This window comes from Dendrobates tinctorius, unplaced genomic scaffold (assembly GCF_039654945.1).
Source record: "Dendrobates tinctorius isolate UK_male_01 unplaced genomic scaffold, ASM3965494v1 ptg000022l, whole genome shotgun sequence".
Lineage (NCBI taxonomy): Eukaryota > Metazoa > Chordata > Amphibia > Anura > Dendrobatidae > Dendrobates > Dendrobates tinctorius.
This window is the reverse complement of record NW_027361690.1, coordinates 22,987,117-23,008,336: the sequence shown is the minus strand read 5'-3', so window position 1 is coordinate 23,008,336 and position 21,220 is coordinate 22,987,117. Positions and strand designations below refer to the sequence as shown.

Below are 21,220 nucleotides of genomic sequence, written 5' to 3'. Positions count from 1 at the left end.
GAGTAAAGAAACGTATGAAACAAGCCAAAATATGTGTTAGGTCACTTGCACATGTTGAGTATTTGTAAGTCAAAACCAGCGGGTGATAAATCCAGAAGTGGTGACGTGTTTCTATCAGGGCTGTGGAGTCGGTAAGCCAAACCTGCGACTCCTACTCCTCAATTTCCCTTACACCGACTTCGACTCCAACTCCGACTCCCACATATATTGCTTATATTTAAGTGAAATATGTATTGTAGTACAATGTGAACATCAGACATTTAATCATTTCTATGATCCAATAATCAAGATATTTAGATAGAACATATCTATTTATTGGAATACAACTTTAGAACACAAAAAACTAATAAATTGTAAATATCTAATACACTGTATACATGTATACGGTACAGACCAAAGTTTGGACACGCCTTCTCATTCAAAGAGTTTTCTTTATTTTCATGACTATGAAAATTGTAGATTCATTCTGAAGGCATCAAAACAATGAATTAACACATGTATAATTATATAATTAAAGTGTGAAACAACTGAAAATATGTCTTATATTCTAGATCCTTCAAAGTAGCCACCTTTTGCTTTGATTACTGCTTTGCACACTCTTGGCATTCTCTTGATGAGCTTCAAGTGGTAGTCACCAGAAATGGTCTTCCAACAGTCTTGAAGGAGTTCCCAGAGATGCTTAGCACTTGTTGGCCCTTTTGCCTTCACTCTGCGGTCCAGCTCACCCAAAACCATCTTGATTGGGTTCAGGTCTGGTGACTGTGGAGGCCAGGTCATCTGGCGTAGCACCCCATCACTCTCCTTCTTGGTCAAATAGCCCTTACACAGCCTGGAGTTGTGTTTGAGGCCATTGTCCTGTTGAAAAATAAATGATGGTCCAAGTAAACACCAACCGGATGGAATAGCATGCCGCTGCAAGATGCTGTGGTAGCCATGCTGGTTCAGTATGCCTTCAATTTTGAATAAATCCCCAACAGTGTCACCAGCAAAGTACCCCCACACCATCACACCTCCTCCTCCATGCTTCACGGTGGGAACCAGGCATGTAGAGTCCATCCGTTCACCTTTTGTGCGTCGCACAAAGACATGGTGGTTGGAACCAAAGATCTCAAATTTGGACTAAGACCAAAGCACAGATTTCCACTGGTCTAATGTCCATTCTTTGTGTTCTCTAGCCCAAACAAGTCTCTTCTGCTTGTGGCCTGTCCTTAGCAGTGGTTTCCTAGCAGCTATTTTACCATGAAGGCCTGCTGCACAAAGTCTCCTCTTAACAGTTGTTGTAGAGATGTGTCTGCTGCTAGAACTCTGTGTGGCATTGACCTGGTCTCTATTCTGAGCTGCTGTTAACCTGCGATTTCTGAGGCTGTTGACTCAGATGAACTTATCCTCTGCAGCAGAGGTGACTCTTGGTCTTCCTTTCCTGGGGCGGTCCTCATGTGAGCCAGTTTCTTTGTAGCGCTTGATGGTTTTTGCCAATGCACTTGGGGACACTTTCAAAGTTTTCCCAATTTTTCGGACTGACTAACCTTCATTTCTTAAAGTAATGATGGCCACTCGTTTTTCTTTACTCAGCTGCTTTTTTCTTGCCATAATACAAATTCTAACAGTCTATTCAGTAGGACTATCACCTGTGTATCCACCAGACTTCTGCACAACACAACTGATGGTCCCAACCTCATTTATAAGGCAAGAAATCCCACTTATTAAACCTGACAGGGCAACCTGTGAAGTGAAAACCATTTCCGGTGACTACCTCTTGAAGCTCATCAAGAGAATGCCAAGAGTGTGCAAAGCAGAAATCAAAGCTAAAGGTGGCTACTTTGAAGAACCTACAATATAAGACATATTTTCAGTTGTTTCACACTTTTTTGTTAATTATATAATTCCACATGTGTTAATTCATAGTTTTGATGCCTTCAGAGTGAATCTACAATTTTCATAGTCATGAAAATAAAGAAAACGCTTTGATTGAGAAGGTGTGTCCAAACTTTTGGTCTGTACTGTATGTGTGTATGTATATATATATATATGTGTGTGTAGTGGTGCAGTGACCGCTGTGTGGGTGTCCCAGGACAGCCGTATAAACATTTCCATTGCCCTGATAGGTGTAGGATACTGAAAGATCATAATGATCAATAGAGGTACTGCTGACTAGTACGTTCTGTTACAATGTGTCAGAGAAGCCTGTGTGTGGTTGTCTGCAATAGGACCTTGGGTGATGTCATAGCCATGTGATCACCTGTGGGTGTGGTTATGGACCATATAAGGTACCTGAGGTCTGGTCACATGGGGTTGAATGCTGGGACCTGATTGGTCCAGTTTGGAAGGTCCCGTGAGGAGAAGGATCTCCTCACTAACAGCACGTGTGGACGCTGTGACTAATGGCGATGTGTGCCTGACCGTTCCCAGGGAGAGGGAATGAACATTAGCAGTGTAAAGCAGCATGCAAGGTAACCCAGAGACGGGACTGCTACTGAGAGACTGTATAGCCTGCTGGCTAGATGAAGCACAGCCTGTGTGACTAGGAGGGCTATAGGGGAGCAGAGCTCCAGTGTGAAGATACCCTGCTGTCTGCTATAAGACAGTTGCATGTTACTGCTGGAGGTTTATGAAGGATGAATAAACCTCATGGACTATGATTTGTTGGAAAATCCTGTGCCGGATGTGTTTTTATCGCTGCAAGCGAGTGTCCCCCAACCCTGAATGACAGCGCTACCTCACATATATATATATATATATATATATATATATATATATATATATATATATATATATATATATATATATATATATATACACACACTATGACTTATCTCAGCTAAGATAAAGCCTAGATCCTCAGGCTACATTCACACTATGGGCGTAGCCAGGATCAAACCTAGGGAGGGGGGGCAGAATCTCATACTGTTCTGCAGAATTTCATGCTGCATACCTCAGCTGCTGCAGAACCTCATACTTCACACCCCTACACTTAAAAATAAAGCCTGCACCTTAAGAAGATGTGGTGATGAATGCAGTCTATTTATTCCAACTATCAGTTGATGTTACTGAAGACGAGCAATGCCTGTCCTGGGCGTCCTTTTGGGCAGCTATGAGGTGTACCTGACTGGTGCTAAAAAAAAGGAGTGTTAGTCTGTGTGCTATCCGGCTTTCATTCTTTTTGGTACAGATATGATATGGATAGACAGATATGGATAAAGCAGATTTCTAATCTGCTTTTTCTATTGAAAACATTATCTATGAGCTCAAAAACCTTTCAGGTAATGCGGTTTTTTAAAAAGCTGATCTGCTTTTGCAGCTGAAAAACGTATCCTCAAAAAACGCAGCAAAAACGTTGTGTGTGAATGTAGCCTTAGATCAGGAATAGAACAGCCATTTATAGGACATTTCATAACTTTCCCAAATTCCTATGAAAAAATATTCAGCATATTCTGCATTGAACTACTGTACTCAATTTATTATATATTTTAGGAGTCAGTCCATTTTTTACCAACTCCACCAAAATGAGCACCGACTCCGACTCCACAGCCCTGGTTTCTATTATACTTTTCCTCTGAATATTCCTCTCCTGGTTGACAAATACTCCAGGTGTGATCGTGGCCTACACCTTCGATTCCGCAAAATGCCCCTTTCTTTATTTCGACAGATTTTTATCCCCTTGGCATTCCCTCAAGCAGCTTCATCAGGTAGTCACCTGGAATGGCTGCCTAACAGCCTCAAAGTAGTTCCCTGAGATTCTGACCACTTTTTGGCTGCTTTGACTTTTACTTTTTGGTCTGACTCATCCCGAACCATCTCACTTGGGTTGAGCTTGGGTGATAGTGGAGGCCATGTCATCTGAACTGCACTCCATCCCGCTCCTTCTTGGCCACATAGCCCTTACATGGAATGGAGATGTTTGGAGTAATTGTCCTGTTGCATCATGGATGATGTTTCCACTAAGTGCAAACCCAATGGGAAGGCCTGTTATAAAATGCTGGGCTAGCCATGCTGGGTAAGTTTGCCCTGAATTGGAATAAATCCCTAACCGTGTCCGCAGCAAAGCACCATCTCGCCTTCCTCTTCATGCTTCACGGCAGACAGCAAAGCTGTAGAAAGCATCCAGTCACTTTTTCTGGATTTCACAAAGACGTTGCAGTTGGTACCAAAAATCTAAAATTTAGACTCCTCAGACGACAGCGTAGATATCCACTGATCGAATTTCCAGTCTTTGTACTGCTTGGCTTAAACAACTTTGCTAATGTATGTGCTGGTGTGTTAGCATTTCCCTAATCTTCGCTTACTGTCCCCGCAGAGGTTCTGTCGGCCATCGTCAGTGTATTACTAATCTATGTTCTCACTGGATTTTTGCTGTATGAAGCGGTTCAGAGAACGATTCACATGGACTACACTATAAATGGAGATATAATGCTGATAACCGCAGCTGTTGGGGTAGCCGTGAACCTCATGTAAGTGAAACGCTTGGCCAGTAACAATGATGAGACCGATTCTCCTGCTATTTATATGAAGTGATATATATTACACTCACAGCATTCAGGAGCCAAATCCTAATGATTAGAGCAGATTTTTGTGAATTTGAACAGCACCTCCTCTAACATCTGCAATGGGGGTACAAAAATCTCCTATTTACCATTCACATTATATAAAGGAGCATATTTGGAATTGCTGCATCTGTGAAAGTTTAGTCTTTACAAATATTTAGCTACTACAATGTAAAAGCTGGAAGGGAAAAAACAAGTGCATTTTTTTTCCTTCACTTTCCTTAAAGGGGTTGTCGGGTTCAAATCAATAAGTCTGCAGTCACTCTGTGTGACTGCAGACTAAGACTTTTACACTTGCTGTGTTTTTTGTGGGCCGTATTGTAAATTTCACGGTCTTCCGCAAAAATGGGTCGCAAAAAACTTCTCGGATCACCGTTTTTCTGGTTTGGAGTAGCTTTTGAAAAGTAGGAAAAAAATATGGTTTTCCGCAAATACGGTCTTCATGATGTACGGCAAAAACAACACTCTGGGCAAGCTTCCATTGTTTTTGTGGCCCCATTGATTTTCAATGGGGGCCGTGTCCGTAAGCCGTGAAAAATAACGAGCAAACTCAAAATTTTTTCATGGTGTACGGCACTGCGATGTATTTTTGCAGCCCCATAGAAATGTATTGGGGCTGCAAAAACAACGGCAAGTGTAAAAGAAGCCTTAGGAATCCCCCTAGTGCACACACTGTTCGCTGTGAGGGTTCCCCAGTTTCAGACCTGGGTCCGGAGGGTATGTACGCGTTATACATACTCCTGGCCAGTGGGTGCGACCTCGCTCTCTATACACTTGCGTTTAGCGAGGTCACACCCCCTAGTCGGCTGCATCACTAGACGGGGCGCGGCTTCGCTTGGTGCAAGTGTATAGAGATTGAGGTCGCACCCACTGGCCAGGAGTATGTATAACTTGTACATACCCTCCGGTCCCGTGTCTGAAAACGGTAAATCCCCACAGCACATAGTGACTGCTGACTATCAGTTTGAACCGGACAACCACTTTTTGTCTTTCCCAAAAAATGGAAAGAAAAGTGATCAAAATGTTGTGTGTATATATTTTTTTTGGCACTGAACTGGAGAATCATGTATTCACGTCATTTTTTTCATGTTTTTCAGTATCTTATATAAAGTGTAAAATGAATGAAATTCAAAACTAAAACTAGTCCCTCAAAAAAACAGAGTTCTTGTATGGCTTCAACCAGGGCTGTGGAGTCGGTAAGCCAAACCTGCGACTCCGACTCCTCAATTTCCCTTACACCGACTCCACGACTCCGACTCCCACATATATTGCTTATATTTAAGTGAAAAATTTATTGTAGTACAATGTGAACCTCAGACATTTAATCATTTTTATGATTCAATAATCAAGATATTTAGATAGAACAGAATATATATTGATGTACTACCCGGTTTTCATTCTTTTTGGTACAGATACGATATGGATAGACAGATATGGATAAATGGATATATAGATAGAGCAGATTTCTAATCTGCTTTTGCTATTGAGTAACATTATCTATGAGCTCAAAAACCTTTCAGGTGATGCAGTTTTTTAAAAAGATGATCAACTTTTGCAGCTGAAAAACGTATCCTCAAAAAACACAGGAAAAACGCTGTATGTGAATGTAGCCTTAGATCAGGAATATAACAGCCATTTATAGGACATTTCATAACTTTCCCAAACTCCTATGAAAAAATATTCAGCACATCCTGCATTGAATTACTGTACCCAATTTATTATATATTTTAGGAGTCGGTCCATTTTATACCGACTCCAACTCCGACTCCACCAAAATGAGCACCGACTCTCCGACTCCACAGCCCTGGCTTCAACAATCATTTTTATCTACCGTATCTTTCACACTATAAGACTCACTTTTTTCCTCCAAACATTTGGAGGAAAATGGGGGGGCGGGGGGAGGTGCGTCTTATAGTCAAGATGTACCTGCTCGTGCTGTGGATGGGGCGGTGAGGGAACGACAGCAGCGGAGCAGTAGGTTACAGGAGGCAGAAGCTGACTGCTGCGGCTATCTCCTCTGCCCGTTGCTAAAGAGAGAGAAATAATCATCTCTTTAATCTCTCTTTAATAGCAGACATGCTGTTAGCCGCAGCCACCGGCTTCCTGCAGCTGCAGGGCGTTCATGTATGCTCGCTACTTAAGACAATGAATATTCACTGCTCTCCACTCCCATAGGTGTGGAGAGCAGTGAATATTCATTGATCTTTAATAGCACAGAAGCAGCAGACGCCTGCAGCTGCTGGCCGATGAATTGTGCCCGCTATTAAAGGGAATGGATATTCACTGTTCTCCACGCCCATGAGAGTGGAGAGCAGTGAATATTCATTTGCTTTAGTAGCGGGCACAAGTGAAAGCCTGGCAGCGGCAGCAAGCTGACAGCTGTGGCTAACACTGTGCCCGTTATTAAAGATCAATGCATATTCACTGCTCCACACGCCCGTAGTTCTGATGTGGGGGAGCAATGAGTATTCCGGCAACTGTTATCTGCTTCTAGGTAGCACATGACGTCACTGCTATGCCCTGCTTACAAGCATAAATCAGCTGCTGGCATCGTAACAGGACACTGCGAGGGAGCGCAGGGAAGGTAAGTAGATAGGGGCACTGCATACTAGGCTATAGATGAGGGGGACCGTGCATACCAGGCTGGGGATGTGGTGTGTTGGGGGGCATTCAAGTCTGGATTGGGGAGATATACTGTATACCAGGATAGGGGGGATATTGGTACAGAATTAACCAACTTTTTTGCTTCAATTTTTTTTCTAATATCTTCTTCCAAATCCTAGGTGTGTCTTATAGTCCGAAAAATACAGCATTTTTTTTGAATATTCATTGTATTTGCACAATCCTGTTACTGTTGTGAGTCTTGGTTCTGGGATAAGTTTTACTTCCATCTCCTAACGGTCTTTTTTTTTCTTTTTTTTTTTTTCAGAATGGGATTTTTGTTGAATCAGGCAGGCCATCCTCATTCACATTCGCATGGTGGTCCTACAAATCCACCCTCCAGAGGTCAGAACCATGGCCACAGTCACGGTAGCCTAGCAGTACGAGCCGCATTTGTACATGCACTAGGGGACCTTGCTCAAAGTGTTGGAGTACTCATAGCTGCATACATCATTCGTTTTAAGGTAAAAGTACCATCTGCAAATTAAAAATGAATATAGGAAAATCTATGGATCTGTCTTTTACTTGGTTCTGTTATGTTAGCAGGAATATGTAAGATCCAAGACTAATGGAGTAAGTGTGTACCGAGCATGAGGAGTGCATATCCGTTTCAGGATTACTGGTTATATAACAATGCATGTGAAGGTCACCGTGCCCTGCACAAAATCTGTATCTGAGCCTTTATTTTGGTCTTCATTACTAAATGGTGCTTTCACAGTTGTGTGCTACATATTGCTGTTAGAATGATAACATAGACTAGTGATCTACAGTCATCCTTTGAAAGCGTATCTGTAGTTTAAGAAAACTTCTCAAAATAACCTGTCCATTGTGTTTATATATGAGGAATAGCACTATTCCTGGTCATTATAAGACTTGTATCCAGCATTTTCACCAGTATTTTCCCTCAGCGGGCTCGATCTGATTTTCAGTCTTCTCTGAGCTGGTGGAAGGAGACCTGCTGCAATATTGTCTGCCATTTTTAATACACAGAAATCATGTGATTTGTGCTTTACCACGCACCCCCACTTGTAGCAAACAGAAGCAGCAGCACGGAGGACCTGATAGACCAGTACTGAGCTGTGTAGCTGTGAATAGATTCCTGTCAGGCGCTAAATTATTTGCTGCATAGCTGCTGCTTGATTTTTGTGCGTTTCCATTCCTTTTGTGTTATTCTCCTACTTCTCTCTCTGTAAACTATAATAAGAGGTGTAACCTGACTCCTCACTGAGCTGGCAGTCTGTCTTGCATTGACAAATATGGATTTGGATTTATGATGCAGGTTATGGAGGAGTCAAAATCCAAGAACTTTCTTATACATGTACTACAGTTGTGTGAAAGTGTTTGCCTCCTTTCTGATTTCCTATTCTTTTGTATGTTTGTCACTTAAATGTTTCAGATCACCAAGCACATTTATATATTCGACAAAGGTAACACAAGTAAACTCTATATATAAAGATATAAAAAGAAACAAAATAGGAATCTTGTGGGTATGATACCTTTTAATGGCTAACAAAATATAGTGAATGATGTTGCAAAGCAAGCTTTCGGGACTGCTTACGTCTCTTCATCAGGCTGATATAACAAAATATTTGAAGAAACATAATTATATAGAGTAAAGAGTACAGGCATGGTGGGATAGATGGACATTTCAATAAGCAAACACTGAGCTTAAGTGTACCGTTACACTTAGCGATGCACCAGCGATCCTGACCACGAAATGACGCGGTCAGGATCGCTGGTACATCGCTAAGTGGTCGCTAGTGAGCTGCCACACAGGCAGATCTCACCAGCGACATAGCAGCGGTCGGGGGTCGCTACTTACCTGTCAGACACGGCGATCCTGACATCCTCCCGCCCGCGTCCACGCGTCGCCACAGCAGGAAGCTGACGATGAGAAACGGCCCAGGACGTTCTTGCGCGATCAGCGATAATCAGCGGGGGAGCCGGTTGGAGGTAAGTATCAGACATAGCGATATCGCTGCTGTTTCTCTTTCTACTGGCTAACAACCACTTTTTTCGTTTAACAAGTAAACACAAAATGCAGTTTTTAAATAAAGGTCTTTATTTTTAACCCCTTTCCGACAACGGGTGTAATAGTACACCGATGTGGGCTCTGGCGGTGAGCCCAAATCTCTTCCAGCACATGTTGCGCTATTTTAAACAGCTATCATGTGCCCGGAAGAGCCGCGTCACCTGTTAAATGCCACTGTCGAATGCTGACAGCGGCATTTAACATATGCCTCCGGCAAATCGCCCTGGAAATTTGCATATTGGTGATTGTGGGTCACCAATGGGTTGGCATGGCAACCAGAGGTCTTCTGCAGATCTCTGTTTGTCAATGCTTGCTTGCTATGCGCGTGATGCCCGGTGATCGGCGCTCATAGCAAATGAGTAATTCTGCTACATACAGGCGATGTGATCATCGCCTGTATGTAGCTAAGCCGATCAGGTTATGGTAGCTTCTTGTCTCCCATGGACTATTGAAGCATTTCAAAAGTAAAAAATAAAAATAATGTTTTTAAAATAAATACATTATACATATATTATATGTGTTCAAATCACCCCCCTTTTGCCCCGTTCAGAATAAAACAGTAAAAAAAAAATCACATTTGGTATCGCCACATTCAGAATCGCCCGATCTATCAAAAAAAAAAAAAAAGTAGCAAGAAAAAAAGTCAAAACGCCAGGATTGTTTTTTGGTCACCACGATATTACATTAAAATGCAATTACTGGCGATCAAAAGATTGTATCTGCACCACGATGGTATCATTAAAAACGTCAGCTCGGAACGCAAAAAATAAGCCCTCAACCAACCCGAGATCACGAAAAATGGAGACGCTACAGGTAACAAAGCTTGGAATTTTTTTTCACCACTTAGATAAAAAAGAACCTAGACATGTTTGATGTCTATGAACTCTTAATGACCTGGAGAATCATAATGGCAGGTCACTTTTGGCATTTAGTGAACATAGTAAAAAAGCAAAACAAAAAACAACTGTGGGATTGCAGGTTTTTTTTGCCAGAAAACACCTTGATAATCCCCAATAATTTTGGGAGACTACTTTGTGAACTGACAGGAAAAGGTTTTAATTTTTTAGAAGGTACAGTTGTGGCCACCCAGTTGTATTGACACCCCTCCAATCTTGTCAGATAATACTCAGTTTCTTCCTGAAAATGATTGCAATCACAAATTCTTTGGTATTATCTTCATTTAATTTGTCTTAAATGAAAAAAAAACAAAAGAGAATGAAGCAAAAAGCAAAACATTGATAATTTCACACAAAACTCCAAAAATGGGCCAGACAAAAGTATTGGCACCCTCAGCCTAATACTTGGTTGCACAACCTTTAGACAAAATAACTGCGACCAACCGCTTCCGGTAACCATCAATGAGTTTCTTACAATGCACTGCTGGAATTTTAGACCATTCTTCTTTGGAAAACTGCTCCAGGTCCCTGATATTAGAAGGGTGCCTTCTCCAAACTGCCATTTTTAGATCTCTCCACAGGTGTTCTATGGGATTCAGGTCTGGACTCATTGCTGGCCACCTTAGAAGTCTCCAGTGCTTTCTCTCAAACCATTTTCTAGTGCTTTTTGAAGTGTGTTTTTGGTCATTGTCCTGCTGGAAGACCCATGACCTCTGAGGGAGACCCAGCTTTCTCACACTGGGCCCTACATTATGCTACAAAATTTGTTGCTAGTCTTAAGACTTCATAATGCCATGCACACGGTCAAGCAGTCCAGTGCCAGAGGCAGCAAAGCAACCTTAAAACATCAGGGAACTTCTGCCATGTTTGACTGTAGGGACCGTGTTTTTTTTCTTTGAATGCCTCTTTTTTCTCCTGTAAACTCTATGTTGATGCCTTTGCCCAAAAAGCTCTACTTTTGTCTCATCTGACCAGAGAACATTCTTCCAAAACGTTTTAGGCTTTTTCAGGTAAGTTTTGGCAAACTTGCGGTCTGGCTTTTTTATGTCTCGGGGTAAGAAGTGGGGTCTTCCTGGGTCTCCTACCATACAGTCCCTTTTCATTCAGACGCCGACGGATAGTACGGGTTGACACTGTTGTACCCTCGGACTGCAGGGCAGCTTGAACTTGTTTGGATGTTAGTCGAGGTACTTTATCCAACATCCGCACAATCTTGCGTTGAAATCTCTTGTCAATTTTTCTTTTCCGTCCACATCTAGGGAGGTTAGCCACAGTGCCATGGGCTTTAAACATCTTGATGACACTGCGCACAGTAGACACAGGAACATTCAGGTCTTTGGAGATGGACTTGTAGCCTTGAGATTGCTCATGCTTCCTCACAATTTGGTTTCTCAAGTCCTCAGACAGTTCTTTGGTCTTCTTTCTTTTCTTCATGCTCAATGTGGTACACACAAGGACACAGGACAGAGGTTGAGTCAACTCCATGTCAACTGGCTGCAAGTGTGATTTAGTTATTGCCAACACCTGTTAGGTGCCACAGGTAAGTTACAGGTGCTGTTAATTACACAAATTAGAGAAGCATCACATGATTTTTCGAACAGTGCCAATACTTTTGTCCACCCTCTTTTTTTTATGTTTGGTGTGGAATTATATCCAATTTGGCTTTAGGACAATTCTTTTTGTGTTTTTTCATTTAAGACAAATTAAATGAAGATAATAACACATAATTTGTGTTTGCAATAATTTTCAGGAAGAAACTGAGTATGATCTGACAAAATTGCAGGGGTGTCAATACTTTTGGCCACAACTGTATATGTCACATGACATATGGCATAGAAGTAACGTAGCATTTCAGAAAAGAAACATCATACCAACAGTAAAATGTGGTGGTAGTGTGATGGTCTGGAGCTGTTTTGCTCACTGTGATAATTAGAACCATGAATTCTGTCTACCAACAAATCCTTGAAGGAGAATGTCCGGCCATCTGCTCATGACCTCAAGCTGAAGCGCACTTAGGTTATGCAGCAGAACAATGATCCAAAACACACCAGTAAGTCCACCTCTGAATGGCTTAAGAAAAACTAAATTTACACTCTGGAGTGGCCTAGTCAAATTCCTGACCTTAATCCGATTGAGATGATGTGGCAAGACCTTTAAAAAGGCAATACATGCTCGGAAATGCTCCAATGTGGCTGAATTGCAACAACTGCGAAAGAGGAGTGCGACATAATTTCTCCAGAGTGTTATAAAAGACTCTGGCAGTTATCGCAAACGCTTGATTAGTTGTTGCTGCTAAGGGTGGCCCAACCAGTTATTAGGTTTAGGGGGCAATCACTTTTTCACACAGGGCCCTGTAGGTTTGGATTTCTTTTTCCCTTAATATTAAAGACCTTCATTTAAAAACTGCATTTTGTGACCACTTGTTTTATCTTTGTTTAACCCCTTCAGCCCCAAGGGTGGTTTGCACATTCATGACCGGGCCAATTTTTACAATTCTGACCACTGTTCCTTTATGAGGTAATAACTCTGAAACGCTCCCATGGATCCCGGTGATTCTGACATTGTTTTCTCGTGACATATTGTACTTCATGTTAGTGGTAAAATTTAATTCATATAACTTGCGTTTATTTGTGAAAAAAAACAGAAATTTGGCGAAAATTTCGCAATTTTCCAACTTTGAATTTTTATGCCCTTAGATCACAGAGATATGGCACACAAAAAACTTGATAAGTAACATTTCCCACATGTTTACTTTACATCAGCACAATTTTGGAACCAAATTTTTTTTTTTTTGTTAGGAAGTTATAAGGGTTAAAAATTGACAAGCGATTTCTCATTTTTGCAACACCATTTTATTTTTACGGACCACATCACATTTGAAGCCACTTTGAGGGGTCTATATGATAGAAAATACCCAAAAGTGACACCATTCTAAAAACTGCACCCCTTAAGGTGCTCAAAACCACATTCAAGAAGTTTATTAACCCTTTAGGTGCGTCACAGGAATTTTTTGAATATTTAAAAAAAAAATGAACATTTAACTTCTTTTCACAAAAAATACTTCCGGTTCAATTTTTTTTTTTTTTACCAAGGGTAACAGGAGAAATTGGACTGCAAAAGTTATTGTGCAATTTGTCCTGAGTATGCTGATACCTGATATGTGGGGGGGACCACTTTCGGCGCATGGCAGAGCTCAGAAGGGAAGGAGCGCCGTTTGACTTTTTCAATGCAAAATTGGCTGGAATTCAGATCGGACGCCATGTCGCGTTTGGAGAGCCCCTGATGTACCTAAACAGTGGAAACCCCCCACAAGTGACCCCATTTTGCAAACTAGACCCCCCCAAGGAACTTATCTAGATATGTGGTGAGAACTTTGACCCCACAAGGGCTTCACAGAAGTTTATAACGTACAGCGGTACAATTTAAAAAATCATATTTTCACCCCCAATTTTTATTTTCCCAAGGGTAACAGGACCCTAAAAGTTATTGTGCAATTTGTCCTGAGTACGCTGATACCCTATATATGGGTGTAAATGACTATTTGGGCGCATGGCAGAGCTCGGAAGGGAAGCAGCGCCATTTGACGTTTTTGGCTGGAATTGAGATCGGACACCATGTCACGATTGGAAAACCCCTGATGTACCAAAACAGTGGAAACCCCCCCACAAACGACACCATTTTGGAAACTAGACCCCCCAAGGAACTTATCTAGATGTGTGGTGAGCACTTTGAACCCCCTCAGTGCTCCACAGAAGTTTATAACGCCCGGGCGCGAAAATAAAAATATCGTATTTTTTCAACAAACATGATCTTTTAGTCCCCATTTTTTTATTTTCCCAAGGGTAACAGGAGAAATTGGACCCCAAAAGTTGTTGTCCAATTTGTCCTGAGTACGCTGACACCCCATATGTGGGAGAAAACTACTGTATGGGCACACGTCGGGGCTCAGAAGGGAAGTAGTGACGTTTTGGAATGCAGACTTTGATGGAATGGTCTGTGGGTGTCATGTGCGTTTGGAGAGCCCCTGATGTACCTAAACGATTGAAACTCCCCACAAGTGACCCCATTTTGGAAACTAGACCCCCCCCCCCCACGGAACTTATCTAGATGTGTGGGGGGCACTTTGAACCCCCAAGTGCTTCACAGAAGTTTATAACGCCTGGACGTGAAAATAAAAAAATCATTTTTTTCCACAAAAATGATATTTTTGCCCCCAATTTTTTATTTTCCTAAGGGTAACAGGAGAAATTGAACCCCAAAAGTTGTTTTGCAATTTGTCCTGAGTATGCTGATACCCTATATGTGGGGGTAAAACACTGTTTGGGCGCATGGCACAGCTTGGAAGGGAAGGAGCACCATTTGACTTTTTCAACGTAGAATTGGCTGGAATTGAGATCAGACGCCATGTTGCATTTGGAGAGCACCTGATGTGCCCAAACAGTGGAAACCCCCCAATTCTAACTCCAACCCTAACCCCAACACATCCCTAGCCGTAACCCTAGCCCTGATGGGAAAATGGAAATAAATACATTTTCTTTTAATTGTATTATTTTCCCCTAACTAAGGGGGTGATAACGGGGGGTTTGATTTACTATTTATGGCAGGTTTTTATTTTTGGCAGCTGTCACACGCTAAAAAACGCTTTTTATTGTAAAAATAGTTTTTGCATCACCACATATTGAGAGCTATAATTTTTCCGTATTTTGACCCACCGAGTCATGTGAGGTCTTATTCTTTGCGGGACGAGTTGACGTTTTTATTGGTACCATTTTCGGGCATGTGACATTTTTTGATCGCTTTTTATTCCGATTTTTGGGACGCAGAATGAACAAAAACCAGCGTTTTATGAATTTCTTTTGGGGGGTGCGTTTACACTGTTCCACGTGCGGTAAAATTGATAAAGCGGTTTTATTCTTCGGGTCAGTACGGTTACAGCGATACCTCATTTAGGTCGTATTTTTAGGTTTTGTCGGTTTTATGCAATGAAAACTATTTTATATAAAAAATAATAATTTTGGCATCGCTTTATTCTGCGAGGTATAACTCTTTTATTTTTTTGCGGATGATGCTGTATGGTGGCTCGTTTTTTGCGGGACAAGCTGACATTTTCAGCGGTACCATGGATATTTATATGCGTCTTTTTGATCGTGCGTTATTGCACTTTTTGTTCAGTGGTATGATAATAAATCATTATTTTTTGCTTCGTTTATTTTTATTTTTTAAGGGGTTTGCTTAAGGGGTTAACTAATGGGACAGTTTTATAGGGCGGGTCGTTACGGATGCGGCGATACCAAATGTGTACTTTTATTGTGGGTTTTTTTTTTTTTTTGTTTTTTTTTTTAGTTTTCAAAAAATGAATTTATTGGGGAAGCGATTTTAAACTATTTTTACTCTTTTTTTTTTTTTTAACTTTATTACAGTGTCCCAGGTGGGACATCACTGATCACTGTGACAGATCAGCGATCTGTCACAGGCATAAACGCAGACTTCCTCATGCCTGCGCTTTGCAGGCATGAGGAAGTCAGCTCCCTGCAGGCCCCCGAAGGCCCCCGTCGCCATCTTGGATTCAGGGGCCTGCAGGGAAGGAGCCCCCTGCAGCAGCACTGCACATTAAGTTGCCGTGGGGGGCTCAGGGAAGCACAGAGGGAGCCCCCCTCCCTGCCAATGCTTCCCTTTAACCCCCGATACACAGTGATTGTGTTTGATCGCGGTGTACAAGGGTTTAACGTGTCGGGGGCGGTCCGTGACCACCCCTGACACATTGTGCCGGGTGTCAGCTGTGATAATCAGCTGACACCCGGCTGCGATCAGCGGCGCTCACCACGTGGGCACCGCTGATCGCTATGATGTACTATCCCGTCCCTGGGAATTAAGTCCCAGGGCACATGGACGGGATAGTACGTCATATGGGATTAAGGAGTTAATATATAAATTTGTTTGATTTGAAATATTTAAGTGTGACAAACATGCAAAAGGAAATCAGGAAGGGGCAAATACTTTTTCACACAACTGTATTTATTTATTGACCATTTAAATTATGAATAACAATTTTTTTTTTTTTTTTTTTCACTTTTGTACTATAGCCAGAATACAAAATCGCAGACCCGATCTGTACCTATGTATTTTCGGTACTTGTCCTTTTCACCACAGTACGACTTGTAAGAGACACTGTACTTATTATACTTGAAGGTGAGTAGAAATTTCACTTCACAGTTTGAATATATTTACATAAATCTGAAGCATCTTGCAGTTCAATATATGTGGATGAGGGTTTGAAAAATAGCATCCACATATAGAGGATAAAATAAGTCAGGACAGATAATGACCTTGTGGTGGGTGTTTTTTGTTTTTGTCTGAATTGGTGAATATTTTCACTGTGGTAGGAAGAGTCAGCTACTTTATGGCGTTTTCTTGGGGAATTGCTTTTTACACTTGGGCTGAATTTAGACATCCATGAAATCTGGTGTATGACAGACCGTGGGTCTCATGAACCAAGCTCCACAGTGTGTGGTGTGTTTCACGGCTGTCTAAATTTTGACCTTAGGGTGTGAAAGAGTTGATGCTATGCAATTTTAATTGATTTACTATTAATAGGAGGCTCAACCTAGATAACTGTTTTTATTATAAAATTGCCTGACAGCAAACTGCTAGCCTATAATCAAGACGACATTATAGACTGGCGGAATGAGATGTTACAGATGACCTGGTTTGTGATAGCCCCTTGTTTCATCATACCTGTAGGATTTTGTCTGTTTAGATTTCTGAAATACTTTTGGCTACGGAAAGTTATTTAGGAGTCTTTGTCCCACTCTTTAAGACTGGCATTTTGCATTTCAGTTTTAATTAAGGGAGCCTGGGAACAGGATACGCTGAATTCATTAACGGGCATGCATCTCTTTAATGCATCTGGCGCATCTTTCATCTGCCGTGTGCCACCGCTACACATGTACGGCGACGGGTGTGCATTTCTCATAATTTACATCACTTAAACTATAATGAATTGGTTGGGCACAGTTGTTCTCACCCGAAGTGTGACCAATTTAAAAAAAACAAAAAAAAAAAACAAAAAAAAAAAACAAACTGCTTGCTGGTTGAGGCCCAGTGTCTCCAATCCGATCATTGTCCGGCTAGGGCTGAATAGATGAATTATGTCCACGTTTAAGACCATTCCCACTGTAATAATATTTTCTTTGTGTTTAATTTTCTCAACTATATTTTCTCATCTGTTAATTATACTGAATAATTCATCAGCAGCCTTTTTAAAAGGTGTAATCCAGGACTATTTTTTTTTTTTTTTTTTCTTTACTATGGGCCTAAGAACTAACAGCAGGTAAGTTGCTAACTACCTGTCTGCTTTGCTTAGTGCCGATCTCTGCCACCTTGCCGGCGTCATGCTGATAGGCAGCCGGGAACCGGCTGTCAAACTGCGGGAGCTGGCTGTAATCAGCATGTTATCGGTAGTCATTCATAGTTGACAGCTGCCCAGAAAAGCTGTACTGTTATGTGAAGCTGGAGAATTGGCAGCAGAAGCAGTCTGTTATCGCTCTGCGCCGGGTAGAACAGACAGCCACTACATCCCAGCAGTTGAATCCTTTAGATTCTACAGTCAATAGTAATGGTAGCATCTAAGGAGTTGGACATATAGGGTTACTTTTGTCAGGTCATTGGTTACCGATGGGCTACTATGGCACTCGGGGACCTAACAAAAGCCTCTAGGCCTAAAGTGAATTTAGTTGTGCCACAGTAAACGGTGGCTCTGTTTTTGCAAGAAAGCAGACAAGTTCTTTTAAGCATGGAAATATCTTTAACCTCTTAACGACCGCCAATACGCCTTTTAACGGCGGTAGTTGAGGGTCCTTGTGCCTCAGCGCCGCATTTTAACGGCAATGAGAATTAAGTGTATAGCTCCCCCCAGAGTCGGAATTTCTCCAGGGTAGCCGAGACCACAGAGCACCTGATTCTGGTCCTTTTTTTTTTTTTTTTTTTTTTTTTTACCTCACTGTAGCGATCGCCGTTAATGGTATAACAAACGACCACAAAAAGTCTATTTTACATTTAATTTCTCTCTCTTCTGTGATTGCACATCACAGGAGAGAGAAATAGGGTCTCCGGAGTCCCTGCATTACCCCATAAAGTCCCCCGGGCCGCCGGCATCTTCTTCCAGGAATAAATGGCAGGCGCATGCGCAGTGTGCCCACCGAGATCTGCCACCTGGCAACCATAGGAAATTTTTCCTATTGGTTCATTTTGATCACTGTGATAGTCTATCACAGGGATCAAAATAATAAATCAAACCCCCCTTAGTTAGGTAACAATAATAAAGTAAAAACAGGATTTTTTGGGTTGCTTACCGTAAAATCTGTTTCTCGGAGCCTTCATTGGGGGACACAGAGACCATGGGTGTATGCTGCTGCCACTAGGAGGCTGACACTATGCACAAAAAAAGTTAGCCCCTCCTCCGCCGTATACACCCCACCGACCGGCAGGAAGTTCCTCAGTTAGTCAGAAAGCAGTAGGAGAAGTAACAGAATAGATTGAGAACAGAACAAACAACTCAACTGTAACAAACCGACAAACATAAGAACAGGAGTTGTAGAACATGGGAGGGTGCTGTGTCCCCCAATGAAGGCTCCGAGAAACAGATTTTACGGTAAGCAACCCAAAAAATCCTGTTTTCTCGTTCGCCTTATTGGGGGACACAGAGACCATGGGACGTCCCAAAGCAGTCCCTGGGGTGGGAAACAAACTTCCATCAGGCCAGTGGACTCGCCACCGCAGCCTGCAGAATCCTTCTACCTAGGCTGGCGTCCGCCGAAGCGTAGGTGTGGACCCTGTAGAATTTCACAAAGGTGTGAACCGATGACCACGTTGCAGCCTTGCAAAGCTGCAGCGCGGAAGCTCTGTGGCGCACCGCCCAGGAGGCACCCACCGCCCGGGTAGAGTGCGCTCTGACCCCTGGAGGGGCCACTCGATGCTTGACCTGGTATGCCTCCAAAATTGCCGATCTGATCCAGCGCGCAATAGTGGCCTTTGAGGCTGGGTGACCTTTCCTCGCCCCGTCAGGAATGATGAACAGAGAGTCTGACTTCCGCAAGGAAGTCGTCCGGGCTAGATAGACTCTCAATGCCCTGACTAGGTCCAGCTTGTTCAAGGACCGCTCCCGAGGGTGAGCTGGGCTCGGGCAGAAGGATGGCAGAACAATGTCCTCATTGAGGTGAAACGAAGATACCACCTTCGGAAGAAAAGAGGGCGGAGGCCGCAGAACTACCATGTCCTGATGAAGGACCAAAAAAGGAGAGCGGCAAGAAAGTGCTGCTAATTCCGACACGCGCCGGATGGAGGTAATGGCCACCAGAAAGGCCACTTTCCAAGAAAGGAGGGAAAGGGAAACATCCCTGAGAGGTTCAAAAGGAGGACCCTGCAGAACCTGAAGAACCAAATTAAGATCCCAAGGATCCACGGGCGCTCGGTACGGAGGAACCGTGTGAGCCACACCCTGGAGGAAGGTTTTGACCTGGGGCCGGGAGGCCAGCGTTTTCTGAAATAAAATGGACAGTGCCGAAACTTGACCCTTCAAGGAACTGAGAGCAAGCCCCGCATCCAGCCCTGCCTGCAGAAACGCCAGAATAGAAGGGAGCGAAAAAACCAAGGGCGCGATGTCATTGGTCTCACACCAGGAGAAATAGGCTTTCCAAGTACGGTAATAGATCTTCTAAGAAGAAGGCTTTCTGGCGCGGATCATGGTATGAATCACCCGATCAGAGAATCCTGCCCGTCTCAAAAACCTCGGTCTCAACAGCCACGCCGTTAAATTGAGCGACCGAGAATTGGGGTGGCAAATCGGGCCTTGAGACAGCAGATCTGCCCTGTCGGGAAGCTTCCAGGGGGCGTCCGCGAGAAGGTTGACAATGTCCGCGAACCAAGACCTTCTGGGCCAATTCGGGGCGATGAGGATGACTGGAATCCCCTCTGCTTTGATTTTCTTCAACAACTTGGGAAGAAGAGGCAGAGGAGGGAACAGGTAGGGGAGCTCGAACTGTGACCAAGGGACGGCCAGAGCGTCGGCGCCCACTGCCAGAGAGTCCCGAGACCTGGACACGAATTGTGGGACTTTCCTGTTGAGGCGAGATGCCATGAGGTCTACATCCGGAGTTCCCCACCGACTGCAGAGCAGATGAAACACCTCCGGATGTAGGGACCATTCCCCTGCCGCGAGACCCTCGCGGCTGAGGAAATCGGCGGCCCAGTTGTCCACGCCGGGAATGTGAACCGCGGAAATCGTTGGAACAAAGGTCTCTGCCCATTGAAGAATTCTGGACACTTCCGCCAGAGCTGAGACACTCCGTGTCCCCCCTTGGCGGTTGATATACGCCACCGCTGTGGCATTGTCTGTCTGAATCCTGACAGGCAGGCCCTTGAGGCGCCTTTCCCAGTGGACGAGAGCTAGATGGATCGCTCGTATCTCTAGGACATTGATCTGCAGAGCTGATTCCTGAGTCGACCATCGACCCTGAACAGTGTGATTGCGGAACACTGCACCCCAGCCGATGAGGCTGGCGTCCGTAGTGACAATCTGCCAGTGAACGGGAAGAAAAGACCGCCCCAAGAGAATGAGGGGAGACGTCAACCACCAGTTGAGAGACCGCTTGATCCGGCATGAAAGGCGAACCGGACGATCCAGAGACAGAGCCGACCTGTTCCACCTGGACAAAATGGCCTGCTGGAGTGGCCTGGCGTGAAATTGGGCAAAGGGAACTGCCTCTATCGCCGCCACCATCTTCCCCAGGACCCTCATGGCTGTCCTGAGGGATGGAAATCGTTTGATCTGTAATGATCGCACGCCCTGCTTCAGGGAAAGGATCTTGTCTTGTGGGAGAAATACCCTTGACCGACGAGTGTCGAACAGAAGGCCCAGAAACACAAGGCGTTGAGTAGGGACCAGACAGGACTTTTTCCGGTTGACGATCCACCCAAAACTGGACAGGGTGTCTAGAACGATCGCCACACTTAGGCGGGCCTGTTGAAAGGAGGGAGCCTTGATCAGGATATCGTCGAGGTACGGAAAAAGAACGAGACCTCTGATCCTCAAC

The 21,220-nt window shown here is 43.4% G+C and overlaps 1 protein-coding gene across 2 annotated transcripts in view; it reads left to right on the top strand.

Moving 5' to 3' along the window:
- Window positions 1-21,220, top strand: part of SLC30A4 (solute carrier family 30 member 4) — a 53,513-nt gene that overhangs the window by 6,815 nt on the left and 25,478 nt on the right. The window contains exons 3-5 of one of the 2 annotated variants that reach the window (XM_073568478.1): window positions 4,295-4,448; window positions 7,471-7,666; window positions 16,214-16,319. In XM_073568478.1, the coding sequence (XP_073424579.1) occupies window positions 4,295-4,448; window positions 7,471-7,666; window positions 16,214-16,319 (456 nt within the window). Of the gene's footprint in view, window positions 1-4,294; window positions 4,449-7,470; window positions 7,667-16,213; window positions 16,320-21,220 lie in introns of those variants that run through there. The other variant, XM_073568479.1, reaches the window with a different exon arrangement.